Source organism: Orbicella faveolata, unplaced genomic scaffold, assembly GCF_042242905.1.
Source record: "Orbicella faveolata isolate gen_17 unplaced genomic scaffold, um_ofav_v1 contig_46, whole genome shotgun sequence".
Lineage (NCBI taxonomy): Eukaryota > Metazoa > Cnidaria > Anthozoa > Scleractinia > Merulinidae > Orbicella > Orbicella faveolata.
This window is the reverse complement of record NW_028301576.1, coordinates 5,852,824-5,876,190: the sequence shown is the minus strand read 5'-3', so window position 1 is coordinate 5,876,190 and position 23,367 is coordinate 5,852,824. Positions and strand designations below refer to the sequence as shown.

At 39.5% G+C, this 23,367-nt stretch overlaps 2 protein-coding genes across 5 annotated transcripts; both read left to right on the top strand.

Moving 5' to 3' along the window:
* The first annotated feature begins 1,678 nt into the window (after window positions 1-1,678).
* On the top strand, window positions 1,679-6,868 carry LOC149098126 (histamine H2 receptor-like). 3 transcript variants are annotated; one of them, XM_089278498.1, is made up of 4 exons: window positions 1,679-1,919; window positions 4,054-4,141; window positions 4,384-4,481; window positions 4,983-6,868. In XM_089278498.1, the coding sequence occupies exon 4, from the start codon at window positions 5,020-5,022 to the stop codon at window positions 6,013-6,015; it is 996 nt and encodes a 331-aa protein (XP_089134624.1). In that variant the 5' UTR covers window positions 1,679-1,919; window positions 4,054-4,141; window positions 4,384-4,481; window positions 4,983-5,019; the 3' UTR covers window positions 6,016-6,868. The 3 variants fall into 3 exon arrangements, with proteins under 3 accessions (XP_089134624.1, XP_089134622.1, XP_089134623.1); XM_089278496.1 differs by having other exon boundaries at window positions 4,384-6,868; XM_089278497.1 differs by having other exon boundaries at window positions 4,054-6,868.
* Window positions 6,869-10,999: 4,131 nt separating this feature from the next.
* Window positions 11,000-22,539, top strand: LOC110063812 (uncharacterized). Of its 2 annotated transcripts, none has more exons than XM_020770811.2 (11): window positions 11,000-11,829; window positions 13,961-14,068; window positions 14,692-14,889; window positions 16,212-16,455; window positions 17,127-17,260; window positions 17,686-17,971; window positions 18,609-18,824; window positions 19,294-19,503; window positions 19,955-20,057; window positions 20,359-20,428; window positions 21,347-22,539. In XM_020770811.2, the coding sequence occupies exons 1-11, from the start codon at window positions 11,188-11,190 to the stop codon at window positions 21,449-21,451; spliced, it is 2,316 nt and encodes a 771-aa protein (XP_020626470.2). In that variant the 5' UTR covers window positions 11,000-11,187; the 3' UTR covers window positions 21,452-22,539. The 2 variants fall into 2 exon arrangements, with proteins under 2 accessions (XP_020626470.2, XP_020626469.2); XM_020770810.2 differs by having other exon boundaries at window positions 14,689-14,889.
* Window positions 22,540-23,367: the final 828 nt, after the last annotated feature.

Sequence of the window (23,367 nt, the reverse complement as noted above, 5' to 3'; positions counted from 1 at the left end):
GTGAGGGTTAGACTCTTTTTATATGGGCCTCTAATGGCTTCTCCTTTGCCATTTTTTATTTGTTTTTCCTGTCACAGTTAAGTACCTAAGTACCTTCACTAACTTTTCTTTTCTTACTAATTCAGGGGCGGATTTTGGGGATAAGGATGCCTAGGGGGCGCGCCCCCTTTTTTTCTTGTATTTTCAAAATGCTCCCAGAATTCTACAAGCAGGACCCATCGCCAGGAAAATGAATTTTTCATTCACTTTAGGGGCAGGGGAGGGGGGGGGGGGGGTGAGGGGGTATGGCTTGCGCTCTGCCGCATTTTTGTCGGCCCCCCTCTATCTAAATTTTCCGGATTCGTCCTTGTAATATTTAAGAATATTTAAAAGTTCTTAAAAAGCACCATTATCGGCCTTGTCAATCCACAACAGAGGGTCAATTTCAACTGGGGAACAGGGAACAGAGGCAAAATATTTTAGGGAACAAGGCAACATGAATCAGTTTTGAAGGTTACGGGAACGAAACGCTGCAAAAGGGAGGACAAACAAAACTGAAAAAAAAAAAAAAAAAAAGCAAACGTATCTCGTGACATTGTGTCTAGGTGCCTCGTGTCATTTCTTTAAAAAATCTATTTAGGAGGATTTCGTGTGGTCGTTCTTAATTAAACTGGATTATGGATATGAGTTAGGAATTCACTCTGGGTGACTGGGTACTAAGCAAAATTGGCGGGAACCAGGAAAGCAGTCACGGTGTCAAGTCGCAACGACCGCTGACAGTTGCTGTGGTTACTTATCGTAATGGGGAGAAGCAGCCACACGATCCAGTCATTTGAAGTCGAAATCGGTGATGAAAGCAACTGGAACTCATTCAATTTTTTTGCGCTAATATTTTCTAGATTCGCCCCCAAAATATCATCATCGGAGGTGATACTTAGACCGGCTGTTTTTATGCTTGACTTATTAAATATACGTATAAAGAGTAAGCTTTATTTTCACAGCTGTTACAGTGTGATTTGTTTTGTCTTTGTCAAGTGTTTTCTTTTTTCTTTTTTTTTAACACAAAAAGGTAACTGGAATCATTTATTAATGATGACGATTATATAATTCAAGCATCGTGTCATTAACTTTATATCATGCATATTTTACGACTTCAACGGCGAATAGACCATTTTCACTTATGGGTTTATTCTCCCATCACAGACCAAGTGATATATATTCTCCAGAGAAGTTCTTTTATCCATCTGAAAATTACTCGTTGATATCGGCACGAGACTATTAAAAAATTTAATATCAATAATTTTTGAGTATCATCACATTGCTTAATTTCATGCCGCGCTGGGGCCTGGCACTAGCAGATTTTCCCGGCCTTTTCAAAATGCCATTATCAAAATGGCGGATAAAAGTGTCAAAAGCGTTTGTGTAAAGTCAGAAACAAAGCACTTGTCTTTTGAGCTAAGACCTTGACGTTTATTTGCAGTTTGGCATAAACCTTTTCAAATGAAAAGGAGTTTTCCCCGCGCTGTTTTATTTTATTTTTTTTTTTTGTAAATTAACTGATTTGCATAAGACAAGTGTTATCAAGGACAAATTGCACCGATTAAATAAAGCTAGAATGTCGATCAGCGGAGTCAGAAATTCTTGGTTTGCCAAAGAAGAACTACGCATTCTGCATTTATGTTTTGTTTGGGATAAAAAAAAGTATTAAACATCAAAACTTTGAACCTATTTTCATGTTTAAATTACACTTGAAGATAAAATGAACAAACTACCCAGTTTTTCTGCCCAACAGTGTCATTAAAATTATGTTGACACAACATTTAATATAAAAACTACTTTAAACGACAGCTCATATTCCTATTAAATCACCTGCCCTTTTTGTAGAAATGGTTATGCTAATCCCTGACCACACAGCCTCAACGAGGAGATTCTGCTTTAAGGTAAGTTTAAGATCTAGTTAGATCTGATCAAATTATTTTCTCAGTCAGACGGTTAGTGTAGGTTAAGTTTAATAATACTTTGCCACATACAAACACGTTAGAAAACAAAGCGAAAAATGGTGGGATAGTAGTAGGGGAGAACATAATTACCATTTTAGGGCGACTCTTCTGTCACTAAAATTTACTTCAATGTTTTAATTTGATGGTTGTACTTTCAACGAGAGTAAGCCTTCATCACTTAAGCGAGGGTGTAAGAATAGATTTATCTCTACAGATTTCTACAATACTAATGAGAGGACACGATGATAAAAGGAGAAGTCTGTAGGGACAAACACAAGCAAAATGTATAAAATTATTTAAGTCCATCCCAACGTTTTCATTCGCACCTGTCTAGAAGATTATTGCACAAAATTTTCAGTCTGGAGAAATTCCGTTAAGACCCTGATTTGTTTCATGCACTGTGTTGTTTATTTCATCAACTGCATATTTTAGGACTTCAGTGAACAGGAAATCTAAACAGATGATCTTTTCCTGAGGTTTCTCTAGCTGCCGAGGTTGTTGTTTCTTGAGGTCCCGTCTACACTACCCCAGAGGAATTTGAAATCGGAAGTTTTACTCCGAAAACGAATCAAATATTTTCTGTCCACACTACGCCAGATGGATTTAAAAACGCAACAAACACTGGTCGTTTTGGATTTGTGTTTGAGGAAAACTCGGGCAAAGAAATAGCTGCATGATCATCGTGACGCCATCGTTTTCGAAAAGCTCCATTTTCCAAATGTTTTCCGTCCAAACGAAAACGAAAAGCCGGCGTTTTCAAATTCCTCCGGTTTGAAGAACCTTTTCGAAAAGTTCCGTTTTCCGGACGGATTAGTGTGGACGGTAGGCCTAACCGAAGAAATACAGCTGTATTTTCAAATTCCTTAGGCCTAGTGTGGACGGGGCCCTGAGTAACGATCAAACTAAAGAACTGAAAAGAAAAATGCTAAATTTTGTATGCCCAAGAGGCATGTACCCAACGGAGCCATTCTTTTTCGGTTCCATACGTCCTCGATACAATAAAAAAAAGATGGCGGACTTTCTGCCTCTGGTTCTGCTTCTGTTTCTGCTTCTGCTTCTGCTTCTGCTTCTGCTTCTGCTTCTGCTTCTGCTTCTGCTTCTGCTTCTGCTTCTGCTTCTGCTTCTGCTTCTGCTTCTGCTTCTGCTTCTGCTTCTGCTTCTGCTTACCGTAGCGCGTTCTCACTTGACAAGCACAAGAAGAAAAAATCTTTTGTTCTGCTTGTTTGTCCCTATGCTTGTGTTGTGTGCGTCCTCAATACCGTGTGCTTTGTGCTTACACTTGTGTGTGTACTTTGTTCAGCCAATCGCGTAACGTAGCAATCGGCAAGACCACGGCAAATACAAATTACTTTCGGCACAGTCCAGTACGTGCATTTACGGTGGATTTGCTCTTCACGCACTAACGACAGTTAATTCACTAACATATTTCATTTTACAGCTGAATAGGTGGGGAAGAGAACGAGTCTAAGGCCTTTCTTCTACCGTTCGACTAATATTTCTTTTTCTAAAAGTCAGCAATCTGTTGCTTTGCTTCAACTTGTTAGTTTTACAATGAATATGGAAGCTTCGGTCGCTTCAGAGTTAGAACGATCATGGTTTTTGTTATGCAAATGAAAACATTTATAATTCCACCATTACGCCGTTTTACCCGTATAAGGTCAAGAAGACGCTCAAAATATGTCGTATTTTGCGTTCGTCATCTGTACGCGCCTTATGTGATCGGTATGATTTTCGATATCAGAGTGGAATAATAAATCTCTTATTCGATGACTTATCATATGATAGGCGTGGATATTTTGCTCATTTCTCGTATTTTTCCTCGCCTCGAAATACCACGCAACTCGCAAAGGTATACTCGCGTTTTATATGTTCAACCATCGAATAAGGTATATTTAATTAATACATGTACCCTTATTTAATATTCCATAAAACACGATTTAGGGATTTTCGCATTAAATGAACAACACCAGTAGATATCTATTTCCTCGTTGTTGATTACAGCGGAACTGAATAAGGTATGAACAATGCTGTCTTTTAATTGAACGTTATCTCAAAGAAACACCTGTCCTGTTAGTTTAGAATTAAAGGCTGGTTTGCGCAAGAGTTGCCAGAATATTCCACAGACTCAGCCACCACCTCAGGAAAGAGAAGTGTCCTGTAAGGTAAGAAAAAGATTAAAGAAAGTTCGAAATATAGTCATTAATTTCTTTTTCATATACTGCTTTTTCGAAACGCACAATGATAATTATGAAATTGAACTTCAGTATATTCCTTGGAGGACAAAGTTGAACTTCGCTGTGTAAGTCAATTTTTGACATTATAGATAAACAACAAAACACATGGAGTCACGGTTTTTATTTTATTTTATTCCTAACGTTACGATTTCACTGATTTTCTCTCGCAGTCAGAGGTACAACCACAGGCTGAAGAGACTTAGAAGAATTTCACCTAAAAGAAATAATCTCCGTTTGAGGACCTCAGCATCGAGTACACACTCTTTTGGTACACATCCGTTTTGACTGCACAAACCCTATTCACGATGAGATTAGTTTTCCTTTTTCAATTGTAATTTTTTATATTGAAAGAGCTAACATCCCCAAATTAAATTACCAAAACTGTACAAAAAGGGGCTATTCTTGATTTTCATTATAGAAGAAATTTCATGTGTATAGTCTTCGATTCTCAGTGTTTTGATCAAAGCTGAGGCTCCTAAATGTCATTAAAAACCGCTTTTAGTCCATATTTTCGGATCTGTTTTTCATATATTTCATCAATTTCATGAATTAGAAATGTTTCAGTGATGCACAACTGATTTCAATATAGCAAGAAAATTTCTTAAAGCTTTTCATTTTTACTCTTTTGGGTCCGAACTTTAACCTGTTTACCTAATTTGTCGAATAATTTATGCATTTCTCGGTTCACATACATTTTCTCTTTTTATAGTGACATATTTTTTTTATAATTTAACTCAAATACTAAGCACACCTTTGTATTCATGTTTAGGTACACTGTCATTGAGAATACCTCCGAAACAAGCTGAATGGCCACTAACAGCACCAACGCTACTTTTAATGCCACCCAGGAGAAGGTTATGACTCCCGGCATTGGTGCATCACAGTGTATTGCTTGGTTTGTTGTGCTCACCACCGAATGTCTGGCCACAGTCATCCTTAACATCATAACCATTATTGTATTTGTGAAGCAGCGCCAGCTACAGCGCCGGAGTACATATTTGATCATCCATCTTGCCTTTGTCGACTTCTTAGTTGGAGCAGTCTCGGGCCCTCTGACCCTTGCAGAGAGAATGGCGTCTTTCTGTAATCTATGGGAAAATCCTTTTAGAGAAGATGCAACTTCTATAATCAGGAGCCCATATATAATTCAAGATGCGTTTACATTGATGTTGTATTTTATCTCTATTTTGAATCTTGCTGTTATTTCACTTGAGCGGCTGCACGCAACACTTTGTCCACTGAAGCATCGTCTTCTCGGAAACTGGATCTACGTGCTTGTGATTTGTGCCATGTGGGTTTTTTCTGCATTGGTTGATTTCGTTCCTCTCATGTTTTACACAGCCGAGAAATGGAATTTAAAATCGGGGTCACTATTCTATAACATTCGTTCTTCGTTATGTTTAATAGTACTTCTAGTGATTTGTGTCTCTTACATTCTCATTTATATCAAGGTCCGTTGTGGACCTAATCTGCAACATCACGGTGCAGCTAACAGAGAAAAACACCTGACTGTGACCTTGGTCGTTGTCACAATTGTCTCGTTAGTAACATGGCTGCCGGGAGTGGTCTTGTATTTTCTTGTGTACAGTTATAACACAAGTTACCATCAAATGTCCTTTAAGTGGAATTTTCACGTTGTAGCTGCTTTCACCGTCCTGACAACAGCTAATTCATTAGTCAATCCTATTATGTATGCCGTAAGGATGGCAGAATTTAGAAAAATTGTGTGTCAACTTTTCCAGCGATCTTCAGGACGCAGAGAAGTTCACGACATCATTCAGCTGAACAACAGAAATATGTAGGGTTTAACTCTGGATTGGCTGGCTATGCTGGAGGTTTTTAGCCAGAGAGCACTGAATTTGTAACGAGAGAGCGCCATCTCGGATTAGGAGAACAGAGCTAGGAGGCTTAGGGAGAGAGGGGAAGAGCGTCCTATAGGGAGTAGGGGTCAGGCCTACTAAAGAGAGACGACGGAGGGAGGGGAGGGGAGGGAAGATACGCCTGCTCGCGGTTGTTACTGATAAGGATTGGTTCGGATCCACATCCCCCTGTCTATAGTATTTTTCTGTTTTGGCCGTTCCTCGGGAGAATGCGTCATATTAGTTTATGTCACAAGTCAAGTTATTCTCGCATTTTGATTGGTTCTTACTTATGATTAAGTGAAGGACAGACTTACAGATGACGTCATTAGCATTGTTTGTTTCATTGTTTGTTACATGAAAATATCTTTTAATTTTTCAGGTAGAAATCCTTTCTAGTTTCTGTTTTTCTGTTTTCATCTTGTTTGTATTATTGTGCACATTTCGTAGTTTAGAGAGCCACGAAAAACAACAAAATCAGTTTATTTTCTCAATACAAATATAAATATAATTACATTCTAAGTATATTTAATATAAGTAGTAGGTTTCTGATAAGGTAACTGTTGTAATCTTGTTTTCACGAGACTGGAGGCTAAATGAACCATTGGATGTTCGAATTAACCTGTGGCCTAGTTAGGACAGTAGAGATCAAGGAAGAATTACAGTTCACCGTTTAGAAAAAAAAAAAAACTAATTAGGGTATTGATCTGATTGTAAATAATGTTTTATTGTTTTTGAAAAAGTAAACACACTAAGTTCTTTGAAAGAGGTTGGACAAAGACCTGCTGAAAAGAAATTGTCTGTTTTCTTTAATTATTTGTCCTCGTGCATGGTCTGTGTAATAAACTGCAACCCTTTTTTTTTTTTTTACAACGATTATAAGTGGAGCAAGGCGTGACGAAAGTTTGGTGACCAAGTTTTAACGTTCAACTTGTGTTGTTGTCACGGGCAACTGGCTCCGTTTCTAGTGGCAACTTGTCGGCCTTTGACGTCATTGGCAGCAAAGTGCTCGAACGAATTACAGGCGACGATATTGGAAACGAGGAAAGTTGGCCGTCGCAATACTGCCGTAATTTTAAGTCCAAAACTTCTTCACCAAAGCTCCGTCGTGCCTTACTCAACTGATAATCGAAGTAAATAACGATTTTACTTATGCTGTTTCCATCTGTCCACTTCCATAGAGCCATAATATACACACTATATCCTTGCTGAACCCAGAAAAACGATGAAACATCAATCAGAAAGAGAAAGTTTATTTGACTAGGGGCAGGAAAAAAGTCTGCAAATTAGAAGCATGAACTTTTCGCAACCCCTCTTGTCAGCTTTTCAGTTTTTAGGTTGCCCCTCTTATCTCCCCAAGTAACACGGAAAATTTTTCATATCTCCCTTTCCCCTTGCTCTCTGTAACGAATCGAAAGCTACATGATGCACTAAACGAGCAAATTTGTAAAACTGAAGATCTGGCCAAACGGACTCGCAAGTAGTCGCAAGTAGCCGCCAGTTGACCTTGTGTAGAGACTCTGCGTTGGGTGGCGAAAGGACTAGCAAGTTTCCTTGCAAGTACGCGCAAATCGCAAAAAAAAAAAAAAAAAAAAAAAAGCTAATAGGTTGCTATAACAACGAATGGACGTCACTCAACTTGCACTGGCTTGGGTTGGGTAGGCAAACGATGAAAAGCTTGCGTCGACTTGTGTGGACTTGCGTGCAAATTTGACTGATCTCGATCAAAGTGAGCGCAAGTCATCGGAAGTCGACCCAAGCGCATGCAAGACCTGGCCAAACGCACTCGCAAGTAGACCCAAGGTTGGAGAGAAGGGATGAAGTCCTTCAGTGTCAGATCGGACTTCGAGCGTTGACTCGAGGCTTTCTTTACGCTGAAGTTAGCTATATAGGTATAAATTCTCGCCGTTTGCAAGAGATATTTTTAACGAATTGAAAACCAACTAAAATACAAAATAACGGAGCGCGCTAAAATACGTGTTACGTGTAGCGACCGTCGCGGGAGTAGTATGTATTAGGTCATAGCCCGTTTGGTTTCTCATGAACTGATAACAACATGATTTAACGAGAAATAGCTGCAGAACCGCAGTTAATGAGATACGTTATCATTATTAGCTCATTCAAGAGACCGGTCACATACCATGGTATTTGATACTATAATTTTTTAACAAACGAGCGGCTTGTCGTTGTACACCTTAGATCTGGATGGAATGTCATGAATTTCCTTATAGGTATGCGAATCACATACCCTGGTATTCGATAATTAATTGTATACCCAAGATCTGGATGTCAGTCATGAATTTCCTTTTGGGTAGGTGAATCCCACACAGATGGTCTCTTACTAACGAATAACAAGAGTTTTTCCGCCTTAAATCCGTTCCAGATTCCTTCTGATAAATCCTACTGTAAAAGTAAGTAAAGTCAAACTTTATTTAGCCTTCGTGATAATGCTAGTAACATATAACTGATATTTAACTTCACGAGGTCCTTAAAGAGTACCACTCCTAAATATTTATTTTGTTTACAGTGTTTATTTATGGTGCATTTCTCCTTTTCGCGGGACGTCCCCCGATTTTTTCCCTTTAGACTCAGTGAAGAACGCCGTCTGATTATTGACTTCATTAGGAGCCTAAGAAGCTTAGGCCCGGTCGTCCACACTACACCGGAGGAATTTAAAAACGCAACAATCACCGGTCATTTTATATTTTTGACAATAAAGTCGAAAGTTACTTGTGACTGAATACATTGTTCGCGACTAATCTTACGCAGCTCGTTTCGTCACGGCCGAGGGACTCATCAGAGACCTTTCTGCTTGGCAAACTGGCTGGGCATCGCGCCCAAAATCCCGTTCGCTAACAAAATGATGACAGTAATCTCGCCTTATATCGCATAAGGATTCCCGACCGCGCAAATTCACGAGTGAAAATTAGCAATAAAGTTGACAGTTACTTGTTACATTGTTCGTGGCTAGTCTTACGCAGCTCGTTTCGTCCCGGCCAAATCTAAATGTTGCGGAGACAATGATATCTGGTGGAATATAGAAGTTGATTTCGCTCGTAGGCATTCGTAAACGGCAGACGTTGTCGACGAATTTAAACTACCCTTTCACTGCAGCGCGTAATAGACGGCAGAGAGAACCTTAAACGAACGTCATCAATCAAGGCTTAATCCGGCGACTGTAACTGAAGATACACAAGGTGAACGCGTATTTTAATATATAACTGTATGTATAGCATAAATTACAAAGCCGTTACAGAACATAAGCGTGCATATAAAGAATGTTTGGTAAATTAGCATATTATAACCTAAAATTGAGGTATGTCCGCCATTTTGAATAATCAAATCCAGCCGGCGTCAGAAACCCGTTTGTCCAGTTTGGCTCTGACGTCAATGCTTTCTCATTGGCTCACAGCCAAGCCTTTTGTTCCTTCGCTTTATAAGTGCGACACCACCCGGATGGTTGGGCGGCCAGTTAACTCCACCGCAATATACACATCTCTCTTAATCTCTCTTAAAACAATACCTCCCCTATATATAATCGAGTATTCTTCCTCAACCACCCTCACAGCCTACATTTCATTAATGCCCTACATATACCTACACAGCGTACATCTCATTAATCCCGCACTTATCCCTAAATATCCCCCCAATATCCCCTCACAGCCTACATTTCATTAATGCCCTACATATACCTACACAGCGTACATCTCATTAATCCCGCACTTATACCTACACAGCCTACATCTCATTATTCCCCATCCTATACCTACACAGCATGCATCTCATTAATCCTCCACATATACCTACACAGTCTACATCTCATTAATCCCCCTCCTATACCTACTCAGCCTACATCTCATTAATCCCCCTCATATACCTTCACAGCATGCATCTCATTAATCCTCCACATATAGCTTCACAGCCGATACATCTCATCAACTCCCCGCATATACCTACACAGCCTACATTTCATAGGAGGGGGATTAATGAGATGTAGACTGTGTAGGTATATGTGGAGGATTAATGAGATGCATGCTGTGTAGGTATAGGAGGGGGAATAATGAGATGTAGACTGTGTAGGTATAAGTGCGGGATTAATGAGATGTACGCTGTGTAGGTATATGTAGGGCATTAATGAAATGTAGGCTGTGAGGGGATATTGGGGGGATATTTAGGGGGGTGGTTGAGGAAGAATACTGCATGAAGAATGCATGCTGTGTAGGTATAGGAGGGGGAATAATGAGATGTAGGCTGTGTAGGTATAAGTGCGGGATTAATGAGATGTACGCTGTGTAGGTATATGTAGGGCATTAATGAAATGTAGGCTGTGAGGGGATATTGGGGGGATATTTAGGGATAAGTGCGGGATTAATGAGATGTACGCTGTGTAGGTATATGTAGGGCATTAATGAAATGTAGGCTGTGAGGGTGGTTGAGGAAGAATCCCCTAAATATATGTATGCATTTTAGCTACATCATTTCCATGTAAACTGTACTAATTAACAAAGGATATTCAAACCAATTCTGTTTATTCTAGACTGTTTGTATCGTTTGTATTTTTGGTGGTAACGGCTGCCCATATGTTCGCGTTTAACAGCTCGCTTCGCTCGCCGGATTATCTTTTTCCGCCCTCGTTCGCAGGCTAGTTCACTTACCGTGCATTCAGCCGTTGGAAAGGGTACCGTAAGGAACGTTTTCGCGTGAGAGGTCACATATTTGCAGATGCATTTTGGGGTTGAATCGGCAAAGTTCTTCTTTTAATTAATGCCGCTTTTAGGGTCGAGAAAGTAAAATTGGCGATGTACTTACTTCTTTTTACCTGACGCGTGATTGGTGAAAAAATTCTCCGTGGTGCGTGATTTAAAAGAAAAATGCAGCGGGATGCGTGATTGGTATGGTCTGCAGTCTGAATCTTACCCCCAGTTTTAAAACGAGCAGCACTGGGGACGAGAATGGTGCTGTTGCTCAGTTGCGCAGGGTGAGGGTCCAAACAATATGGCGTCTGTAAACAGCTCGTTGTACAGGTCTGTTACGATCTATTCGAATGGAGATGGGAGCCACCATAACCAAAATTGCTGTATAATACATACTGTTAAGCTATCATCCTCTTGACTGATGGGAAGCGGTAGCTCAAAAAGGACTGTGCAGACAGTGGCAGTCAGTGGAAGATCCAACGATAATCACGCAACGATTAAGAACGCGACTTCCATGACAGAAAATAAAGAGGCACACAGAGAAAAATCTTCAAAAAATTCTGAATCTCGAAACGGAGGCTTGACGGATAAATCTCTGTTGAATAACTCCAATGTAAATAAAGTTGAAACGGTGGCTTTGCCTGCTTCTCAAAAGGAGGAAGACACGGCGCAAGATGTTGATATCGAATCAACTTTGTTACTAACTTCGTTCACCGAAAAACGTCCGGAAATCGAACCCCGACTGAAAGCCACCATGAAACATTATCACGCTTTGAAAGACGCATTGGAGAGTGATAATCTGATGACATCGATGATACTTGAGCATGCTAAAGCCCTGATTGATGTGTATTCAAAATGCAAAAAGCGCTCTAATAAGACTATTCTGACAGATTTTGCGGTGGCTTTGGGAATTTCGAAGCTCGTTTACGACATAATCGTTGATCGTAGGACTAATTACCCCGAGGTTACAACATGGGATAGAAAACCCCGCAAGGAACAGGAAAAAGAACAAGACAATCAGGAGGAAGAGAGTGAAGATACACCAGAGGGTGATGAGAACCAGGTAGGTGAAGTTACAAAAATAGGATCATGTGTACTAAAGGCATCCGTAGCGATCCTCGATTGTCACTCAATCGACGTCTTGTTCGACACTAGATCAACATCTTGATCGATACTCAGTTAACACTCGATCGACAGCTCAGTCGACAGTCGACAGTCGGTCATCCAGTAATCTTCACAGACATGCCATCAAGTGTTGATCAATATAGGTATGAGTCATTCAGCGCTTGGCTTACTAAGGGCCTGTTCACAAGAAGGGAGGGTTACCCTAGCAAGTGGGTTAACCCTAGCTGGAGGGCAAAAGATAGCCCAGGTTTACAAGCAAAATTTCACAGGTAGGGTAACCCTTCAACCCGTGACAAATTAATGCGCGGTTACACTCAAAGGGTCTGGAAACAATAGAAAGTTAACCTGGGTAGGCGGGTTAACCCTACATGGAGTGTTTACAAGGGAAAACGATAACCCCCTGCCAGGGTAACCCTAGCGCGCACATAGGGTAACCTGCCTACCCGGGTAACCCTAGCTGCCTTGTAAACACGACGAAGAAAACAAGAGGAAATGTTTGAGTGCTAGGGTAACCTGCTTGCTAGCGTAACCCTCCCTCCTTGTAAACAGGCCCTAAATTGAACTGTCAATCGAATGCTAATCGATTGTCTTTCTAATGTTGACTGAGTATTGATCGAGATGTTGATTGAGTGTCAATTGCGATGCCAGTCAAGTGTCAATCAAGGGTATTGATTGACACTTGACCATGAATGCCTGTAGTACACATGATCCCAAAAAGGTAACAATGCAGATGTATTTCTAATTTGTGCTCATCATATGACTTTGATTACAATCTCTCAATGTTGGACCATGTTCCAGTCACCTTGACTGAATGCTATAAGGGATTTGTCTTTGGATAGGATAAGATTCCACCCTACCAACCTCGCCCCCCCCCCCCCTTATATTAATGTCTAATTACATTAATTAAGAAATATAACAGTTAGTTAACCAGGGTCAAGAGACTGGCGGAAATCAAGCCTATCAGAAATAAGAGCGTCTTTTTCATTTGATAACTCTTCAAGTGCAGCCTAAAAGATCCTTAAAATAGTGGTGTTTTGTCATGAACACCCTAAGCGAGACCAGAATCTTTGGTTTATACCCCTAGCATCCCCGACCTTTTCCTATGGGAGTCTCCTCCCCCCCCCCCCCCCCCCACCCCCCAGTAGCAAAGGTACATATAAGGGATAGAGTGGTCTGCATTTGATCCCTGACTGGGGGAATTGGGTGGTATTCTTGGGCAAGACACTTTAATTAGCCTCCATGGCCCCATCATCATCTCACCTAGGTATATCAATGGGTACCAGCAAATTTAATGCTGGGGAGCAACCCTGTGAAGGACCAGTATCCCATCCAGGGATGTATACTCCTAGTTGCTTCATGCTAGATAGGTGATAGGAATAAGCACTGGCCTGATGGGCCAGTGGGTTCTTATTTCCAATTTTCATGTGACATCATCATTTTCCAAAATAAAACATAACCAGTCTTTCTGAAGTTTTAGTTTTATCAGTTGTAAGACCCCTAGTAACTTGACCTTTTGCAATGTTTAAGCACGACAGGTTTCCTCATTTTGTAATAGAGCAACCTTTGAATTTCTAAGTTACATGTACATGTATGTGTTGCATGACATGGCATGCAGCTGGAAAAGGCTCTCTAGTAGGTCAAAAGATGAGTTATTGCTCAAGTTTTTCTAACTAAACAGTTCTTGCTCTAGACTGAAGAAGTATTAATTTCAATGTGTCGGAGCTCTAGAGTAATAACTTTTTGTTTTGATGGCAAAACTCAATGACAGATGTTTCTGTTACTTTATGGCCACCATGATGGTGCTTCTCTGAAGGGAACCAACATGGCATCTCCATACAAAGCTCTCTAAAGTTAGACACTGTTCTGAATTACACGCGAATGAATAACCACACAGACCTAGATCTTGGTGAGGTTGTTAATATCAATCCTCTATCGATATCATATCCCAGCCTCTTGACTTAATTTATTGAATGAATGGTTATGATTTTTATTTTTGATGGAGTGACACTGCAAACCAGCCATATGCAGACCTTAAACCTTTATAATGTATGGCCTGACTCTCATTACAGAACCAAGAAATGAATATACAGGATAGGCCATCCTGTGAGGGAGGACAGGTACAGGAAAGAATTCAGCAGGAAGGGAATGATGACAACCCTGTGAGTCCTGAGAATCAGGTACACACAAGCTTATATTACACCATGAATGATGATGGGTAATTTTCTGGTACCTACATTTACCATCTCCATATTTGCTTATTTAGGCTTGAGCTAAATACATACACTGAATCTCAACACACGTGCTTTTTTGTGTAATATCATTTCGTTATTTCCATCATTGGATACAATTTATTGCTTTCAATGAGTTGATTATCTTTGATGATCTGTTCAACACAATCCAATATCTTGCAATATTCATACAGTACGTGGTGTATTTTTTGTGTTATGTTTTACACATTGACGTCAGTTTTTCATGCGTTATCTCGTTATTGATCATGAATTTCTTGAAAACATTGTCAAAGTAGCTGTGGATCCTTGAGGCAATAGCTGAGGGAACCTGCAGCTACTTTGACAATGTTGTGACGAAATCCATTGTCAGTACCAGGACAGATGCGTGAAAAACTGATTGATGCCAATTTGTTAAATGTATTAAATTGTATCCACAACATTGCATAGATTATAAATTCAGACATTTGTCTATCTGTTTATTGACAATGAAAATTAGCCAATGAGTGTGCAAGAATTTCTGTAGTTATTGTTAGTTAAAAAGTGTTGATTTTCCAACCTTATTTTTGTAGCAGTCTGAAGATGATGAAGAGAAGATAAATACATTGAAAATGTCACAGGATCTTATTAATCACCTGTTAGCTGCACTGCTAAATTTTTCGGACCTTCATGATGAGTTCTGTTTGGCGTGCAGTGAAGTTGGAATAGTACAGCTCTTTGTTGATATGACTAAAGATCTCCAAGATTCAGTTCCATACCATGTGAAATTTGTGGTAGGTATCAATGTGTGGCTTCAAATAGCAACCTGGGAGGTCACTGGGAATTTCAACATGGAGCCCTAGGTTTCTAAAACCCAAAGTTTTTAAAGGAAAATGTGTAGTTCCAGAAAACACCCATACCTCCCCCAAGAAAGGAATTTTTTTTAGGATCCCCCCATCCTCCACCCCTCTGGAAATTCCAATTAAGCTTCACACATTTCTTTAAAATGTTTAGTCTTACCAAATCTCTACCACCCCCAGGAAAGTTTGATTCCTTCTGTGGAGAGGGAGGGGGGGGGGGGGGGGGAGAGTACGGATATTTTCTAGAACAGCACAATTTGAGCTCAAGTTAAAATAGAATTTGCAAGAGGGTTGGGATGTTAAAACGATCAGAGGAATAAAGTGGTACCTAACACAACGAAGGTACTGCCATTGTACTTGAAAAGGTTTGGAAAGTTGCAGTTTTGGTTTTGTCAAAATTAGGAGATCATGGTTGAAACTGGGAAAGAGAATTCAAAGCTTAGGAAACAATTCAGTGCGAGACTAACGTTCAACAGCTGCAGACAATGACTTGCTCAAACGGTAAAACGAGATATAAAACCCGTCAAATTGTCTAGAAATCGTCACCAGTGTCTGGCTCATCAACCCAGTGGTGAATCTAATCAACATCTAATGTTTGAACAAAGGCTTGTTTCTATATTTTGTTCTTTATCTAAAGTGTGAAAATTCAATTAATAATAATAGTCTACTTTTTTTACACAGCATATATGTTACATTTTACTTACTTACAATACAATACTTGTTACTACCCAGTTCGCAAATCTACTTACAGTGCAATACACATACTAGTTCATATTACACAATTCGTTATGATACATTATCTATTTACAATTAGCTACAGTAAATTATTTAAAAACAGCACTTACTGTATATGACTTTATAACTCATCACAATACGTTACATTACATTACTTCCTTACAAATATACTCAATATCACTTTCATTTGCTCAGATCTAAAAAGACTTGAAAACTTAGAAGATTTCTAATTATTAGAAACACAGCTAGATGTACGACATTTACTTGTAGATCTTTTCGAAATGTACATATTAAGTGATCGTTCGTATCAGCAAGGTGTTGTTACAGTGTAGGTTTGAATGCCCTAAGCTACATGTAACTACCATATTTTTAAGGTACATGAAAACTCTCTCTCATGGCTACCATTCCAAAACTTGAGTCTAATGTCTTGGTAGTGGTAATGTTAACAAGACATAAGTTATGTGCAGTATGTAATGTTGTACTGTAACTTAATCTTAATCAATTGTTTTTTAATCAAACAGAATCCAAAAACACAGTATCTCTCCAAGTACACATCACGTGGCAAAATGCTCTCTAGGACCCTGGGGAATCTTCATAACTTATCGAAACGTGTGCCGATAAGGACAAACTTCGCTGCTTCTGAGGCGGTAAATGTGCTTGTACCTCTTCTCAAAGCTGAAGTTGCATTTTTCAGTGCTAAGAGCTTGCTTGTGTTAGCCTGCTTGATCGATGAAGAGAACAATCATCTGATCATGGCAGATGAAGGTAAAGTTCAATGGGCAATTAATGTTTCATTTTGAATGTGGTTCTTTCTCCCCTTACTGTAAAGTACAAAGTTTGTTCTGTTGATATGTACATACAATCCTTCCACACTACGCCGGAAGAATTTGAAACGCAACAATCACCGGTCATTTTAGATCTGTGTTTGAGGAAACCTCGGTCAGGGAAATCACGTGATCATCGTGACGACATCGTTTTGGAAAAGCTCCGTTCAAAATGTTTTCCGTACGAAAAGCCAGCCTTTTCAAATTCCACCGGTTTTTAGAGCATTTTCTTAAAGCGCCGTTTTCGTGACGTATTAGTGTGGACGGTAGGCCTAACCGTAGAAATAAAGCTGCGTTTTCAAATTTCTCCAGTGTAGTGTGGAGCGGGCCCAACCTCGTTCCCAGAGGTCCTGGGAACGAAGTTGGACGGGGCCTTATTGTAGATGTACCAATAGTCTTTTGGTGACATTTTGTAATTTCTTGTACATCAGTGGTTAGCTTAAAATGAATAAGCCAGCCACACTTTCAAATAGCCAACTTTTCGAATCTTGCCGGTTGGAATGCATGTTGTTTATAATACAGTGTACATGTGTGCTAAACGAAAATGATTTTAAAAGTCATGAAACCAGCAGATTATCAATTCACGCTACTTTATGTATTATTAAATTTCAGAACCAATCAAGTTTCTTACAAGCATTCTGAAAAAAGCCATTGGATCATCCACTCACAGATATTTAGGCCTGTCTGCTTCGGAACTTGCTGAAGGACTGACGCAAATCGCAGTCAATGATAACAACAAGAAAACGGTAATGTTGAACTTGTGTAATTTGCAGTAACTTTCGAACGTATTGATACTACAGTTTTAGCCATAAATGCCATACACTGAATACAGTACATGTACAACTGAATTAAAGATTCGCTTCCTGGACAGCTGTCCTGGACTTGTTGGAAACCTGGCTCTCTCTGGTTTAACTAAAATAAGTGTGGTGGTTATGTTTGTGCGAATTTTTGGAGAAATACCAATGTACATGTAGGCCACATGTACTGGCAAAAGCCATATCCCAGATTAAAAAACAGAACAAAGCAAAACAAAACAAAAAACAAACAAAAAATACGAAGAAGAATGAAACAACAGAAACACCAACTCCTCTGCTACTGAGGTCAGTTGAAAGTTTAGTATCTAATTGGGAATTGCATGTACACATGTACAAATCGTGTTGTTGTATTTCAGATTGCTCAGTGTGGAGCCATTCCAATCCTTGTCAAAATGCTGCAAAATGCTAAAGGAGATGAGGAGAAACTGAGTGCGTGCAACACTTTGTGGACCTTGGCGTTTGATGGGGATAACAAAAAAGAAATAAACAACGATGACTATGCTATTTTTGAGCTGAAAAAACTCCTGACGTCAGAGAACAGCCAAATAAAGCGAGCTGCCGCTGGTGCATTGTGGGAATGTGAAGGCAAAGAGAAACATGCAGAGGAGAAACAACACTCAGACAGACTGCAGCTAGCGACAGGTGCGCATGCCTGGGAGAGTGACACTAGAGCCTCAGTGCTCCATATAGGGCACCTTGTGACGTTACATAAAGAGTAAACAACCTGTAATACGGTTAAATACAAAACAGAATAAAACACTTCGGTTAGGTAGAAGAGTTAGTAGGTTTATTCCATATTAGTATAAATCTACTAGCATTCTATCACGAATGAGTAGCGTAGCAGTGTGCCCTTGTTAGCAAAATGACGGCCGCTTCTTGGCGTTTTCGAAGTGTCTGTGAAGAGAATTTAGACTACGTTTTGAACGACTGGTAGATTTATTTTATACTAAAACAATTAGATTATTCGCTCTCGATTTCTATCACGCGATAGAAATCTTGAGCTCATAATGTAATTGTTTAATATAATCCTGGCGCTATAGTGCTCTGAAAAATGGTTTGTTTGCATAAAGTAAGCTCTTTGTTACAGTACAGTATTACCTAGTCGTGTGTGATCTTGAGCTCAAAGACCAGAAAAAGTTATTTTTCTTAGGTTTGCATGAACTTGCCATTGTCATTGAAGGTCTTTTAAATGACACACCTTCCTAGCGGGCGTTACCAATGTTATCAATATAATGCTGCCTGCTTAACCTTGGTCACAAGTATTTTCATTTTCTTTCAGACACCAAACACGTAATGATAAGTTACCAGTGGGATGTTCAAACACTTGTGATTCAGTTAAAAAACAAGCTACAGGCGGACGGCTACAAGGTTTGGATGGACATTGATGAGATGGGCGGCTCTACACTGGAGAGCATGGCCAAGGCTGTGGAAAATGCCAGCGTCGTGTTGGTCTGTGTGTCTCAGAAATACAAAGAGAGCCCCAACTGCCGGTCAGGTACATTGTATAACATTTAATAAGTGTATGCCATAAATTAAATGATTTATCGTGATGAAAACGATAGTAGTACTTAAAAGAAATCACAAACGTCGATTCTACTTCCAGAAAGCATAAAAGCAAAAAAAAACAAAAATACCAAAACAAAACACAAACAACAAACAAAACAAAACAAACAAACAAAAACTCCCTCCACTAAACAAACGTTGAACAGTAACGTTACTTTGAACAATCAAGTTGCAACTTCCCTTTAAATCATCCAATCAGTGTGAACATGGTCGCGGCTGGTTCAATTTTGGCGGGAAAACATCCCAACCGGATTAAACGTGACATTCAGTATTAGCCAATCAACATGCAACGTCTGTCTGTGGCGTCCAATGACATTTTATTTCCTCATTTCTTTCTAGCAGTGAGCCACATGTATTTTAACGAAATTACGTTTTTTACGTGTATCTTTTAATGAATTTAGAAGCAGAGTACACATTCCAGCTGCATAAAGACATCATTCCGTTGATGATGGAAAATAAATACAGACCTGACGGATGGCTTGGCTTTATAGTGGGCTCCAAATTCTGGATTGACTTCAGCGAAAAACATAAACTGGACATGAACGCGGACAAGCTCGTGAGGGAACTAGGAGACAGAGGAAAAACCACAGTCCAGGAAACTATTGTTCAAGGTATTTAAACCTGATGACATTTTCTGAGCAGACTAGAGAGATCCGCGGCAATTTTCTAGACGTTTTTGTCAAGCTAAATCAGTCGCCGAAAGGTGGTTACTAACAGAATCTCACTAACATATCAAACAAGTTTTTCTTTTCCTAATGTTCTTACCTATAATTGTCTGAAAATTGCCAACGTTTACATGAAAAATTATAATTGTGCTGAGTTTTTGTTATTCCCAACGAGATCCCAACGAGAACAATAACATGTTTTCTGATGGCAGAAATTATCCCTACATGGAAAAAAAAAAAAAAAAAAAAATATTGATTACCGCTTTCTGCTCAGCAACACGTATACGACACTAATGTGTTGTTCATTCTAGTGATTCCCCCCACCCCCACCACTCCCCAAGACTAAATAATTCGTCACCAATCCACTCGTAATTCTTGGTCTTTCGTTCAATTGCAGCCGCGGTTGAGAATGTTGTTGATGCTTCACCCCAGTCCTCTATAAGATCCTGGACCCACAGTGATGTAAAAAGTTGGCTCAAGGAAGTGGGATTGGAAGATAGGTCAGTAACTAAAGGACGAGATGTCCTTGAAAGAGGTTATGAATGCACAGTCTCTGAAAACAGAGAGTAAAGGAGCGCTTCTTATGGTTGATGCTTTTTATAAAACACACGTACCGTTTTCCTTGATTAACGGGCCATCGTCGATTATCCCCTCAACAGAATTATGAAATTTAACACATACCATGTTAGCCTACCACTGTGTTAAAAGCCTGTCATTTCTGCCGGTTACACCCTGATAACTAGCGTAAGGTTATGTCAAAATTGAAATATTTTCCAGTTAACTCCATAACATTGTTTTCAGGTTAGATGTTAAAGCTGTGCAACGGTTAGATGGTCCGATGTTGTTGCGGCTGCAAGATCTAAGAAAAGAAGTAAGCGCTATATTGCTGTTGACTGGTATAACGTGTCTGGAGAATACCAATCTCTTTTAAACGTCCCCTTTGAAATGGTCATCAAACAGCGACGTCTGTGCGAGACAAGCAATGTTTTTAATTGACGATCAGGAAACAGTCGGTTGTACATATACACTACTATATATATATATTTGCTCGGGTAGAATGCCTTCACGTTAAAATTAGTCAGTGGTGTATAGGTTCAAAATTCCTTAGTGAAGCTTTTTCAGTATACATAACACAGACTCGGTGGCCTAAATGGATAGGGTTTTGGACTTTGGATTTGAGCCTTGGCCAAGGTCACTGTTCGTCAGTGTGTTGTGTTTTGGGGCAAGACATGGTACTCTTACAGGTCCTCTCTCCACTCAGGAATGTCACTCAGTACCGCTTAATTACTAAGAAGACCTGACAAAATACTGGAAGGGGCGAGGGGAGGGGAGGGGAGGTCAGGTAATCTACAAAGGACTAGCCTCTGAGATGTACAGGGAGTAGAAATACTCCTTATGCTTGAGGTAAGGTAAGGTAAAGTAACTTTATTCAGAGTTGTAGACGTAGGGAGTGGTCGCCCAATCTCCCGAGCCAGGTGCTCATGATAAGCACCAGCTCAGATCAGCCACCTGCGCTCTTCAGGAACGGCTAACCTTGCATTTAGCTGTGATATCAGCACACAATTTCTCCTCATGTTTTCCCAGTCATTTCTACAAGTTATATTTTGGAGAATCTACCTATATTCTGCATGTAGGCATTTTTCCCTTTGATGATAAGTCACGCGGTTCTCATTACACAACCTGCTTCTCTCCCTATATATTAACATTTTGATAAGAAATTGGATCTCGATCACTAGCTGTGATTATGGCAAGGTGAGGAATTTTTATTATATTTTTTTTTCCATTGCAGACAAGCCCGGATTTCTTCTACACGTCAGTAAGAACAGAGTTCAAACTTGGGAGCTTGTTCGATTTGCTGGAATTCACAGATGCGCTGGATAAACTGGGAGGATAGTGGTGTGTCGAATCATTCGTCGGCGTACTAGCATTGGAGCTAAATGCAACCAGCAAGGTCACTTCTTCTGGAAGCAGCAGCCAATGTGGAGTAAATACACCTGTGGCACTTATGAAGAGCTGTGTCCAGCACTTGCCGGAGGTGACCAAACGATGCGCAAATATCCTCAGATCGTCATCCAGGCTGTATTCTAGTGTCCTAAAGTATAAAACGTTTCTCTCCCGGAGAACAATTTAGCGTGCAGCGACAAGTTCAATTCTTCAGACAATCAGAACAAAACCCCAAGCGGAAAATCCCATAACCGGTGACGTTGTTCCGTTCAGCGCTTCGGATTGGTCATTGTTGTCTGTGCGCGAAAACTCAAAACCGATCAGCAGCCAATCAGAGACAGTACAATGACGTTATTAGGGCTACGTCATGGTCGTGCAATTTTTCAAGTTGAATTTCTACAAGATAAGAAAGGAGTAAAAAGAGACGTCCACTTACTCGGGGTAATCTGCTGGGTGAAAAATCGTCAAAAAAATGCAAAAAACAATCCATTGCAGTAAATCCTGAAAAACAAACCATATGTTTGTTCAAGATAATCTTGGATTTGTTGAGATCTAATTTCGTCATACTATAGATAAATTTGACAGAAACTATCGTGACTGTTCTAATTTATGTACTTTGTACGCACTTGCGCAGTAACTTATCAATGATGCAAAATATAACGTGTATAATTCTACGGAATTATTTAAATTATGTACTTACGCACTGTAAATAACGGAATTAAATTATGTACTTACTCGCTAATGGAACTGAATTACGCAGTACGCATTTTAACATGTGCACTTGCACCAGATAATTGGCCAAATTCTTATTCTCGGTATTAGAGATTAATTCCATTTGTATTTGAAAGGACGCCTCGCAACAAGCTAGTTCCAGTCCAATACCGAGAATACGAATATAGCCTATTGACATTGCTACTGCGTTTCTAGTTTTGGCGTCATATGGTCACAGGAACGTTGATATATGATTCACGGCAGTACACAGGGAGCCGTCATATCCGTTTAGAATATGAATAAAAGACAATAATCTTACCTTTATAATTATAGATCGTGTCTTCTGTTTTGAGGCGGCCACTTTGATTGGCTGAGAATGGGAAAGGAGTATTCTGAGCATGCTTAAATATCCTGCGATTGCCGTGCTGACCAATAGGTTAGTGACATTCTTGAACGAGAATGTAAAATTTATTTTTGCTAGAATCTATTTTTTTTTTTTTTTCAGATTAAGAGAAAAAATAATTTTAGTTTCTAAGAAGACAAAGTTTTTTGAGAAAGTAATTTTTGCGACCTTTTTTTATGAGATAGGTTGAACGCGTATGGTTAGCCAAATGTTGCAAAATTCAACAACTTGCACCTTCATATTCAACAACTTATATTTAATTTTATGTTCAACAACATATATTTATATTCAACATTTTATATTTATATCCAACAATACGCATTTTCTTTCAACTTCAACCAAAATTCTTTTCATTCAACAAAAATATTTGTTCAACTTCAACCCAAATGATTTTCAATCAACAAAAATAATTATTCAGCTTCTACCAAAATCATTTTCGTTCAACAATATTTGTTCAACTTCAACCACAATTATTTTTATTCAACAATAATAATTCAACTTCTATCATGCATAGTGATTTAATAACATACCTTCTTTAATGACAAAGGTTTTCAAAGTTCCCGGACGGCAAAATCTACGCATACTAGGAGGGATTGTCAAGGAAACAGCGACAAACAAGTCTAAGACAGAGTTTATTTCCCTCTTAGTATACGAAGATTTTGCCGGCGAATATAGTGGTATAGTGAACTGTTCGCCGGCAAAAGCTACGTATTCTAGGAGGGATGGTCAAGGAAACAGCGACAAACAAGTCT

Coding starts and splice junctions, on each gene's coding strand:
- LOC149098126 (XM_089278498.1), top strand. CDS start 5,020: ATGGCCACTAACAGCACCAACGCTACTTTTAATGCCACCCAGGAGAAG.
- LOC110063812 (XM_020770810.2), top strand. CDS start 11,188: ATGGGAAGCGGTAGCTCAAAAAGGACTGTGCAGACAGTGGCAGTCAGT. Junction 17,261..17,685: donor ATGATAACAACAAGAAAACG/GTAATGTTGAAC, acceptor GTTGTATTTCAG/ATTGCTCAGTGTGGAGCCAT. Junction 19,504..19,954: donor CCAGGAAACTATTGTTCAAG/GTATTTAAACCT, acceptor GTTCAATTGCAG/CCGCGGTTGAGAATGTTGTT.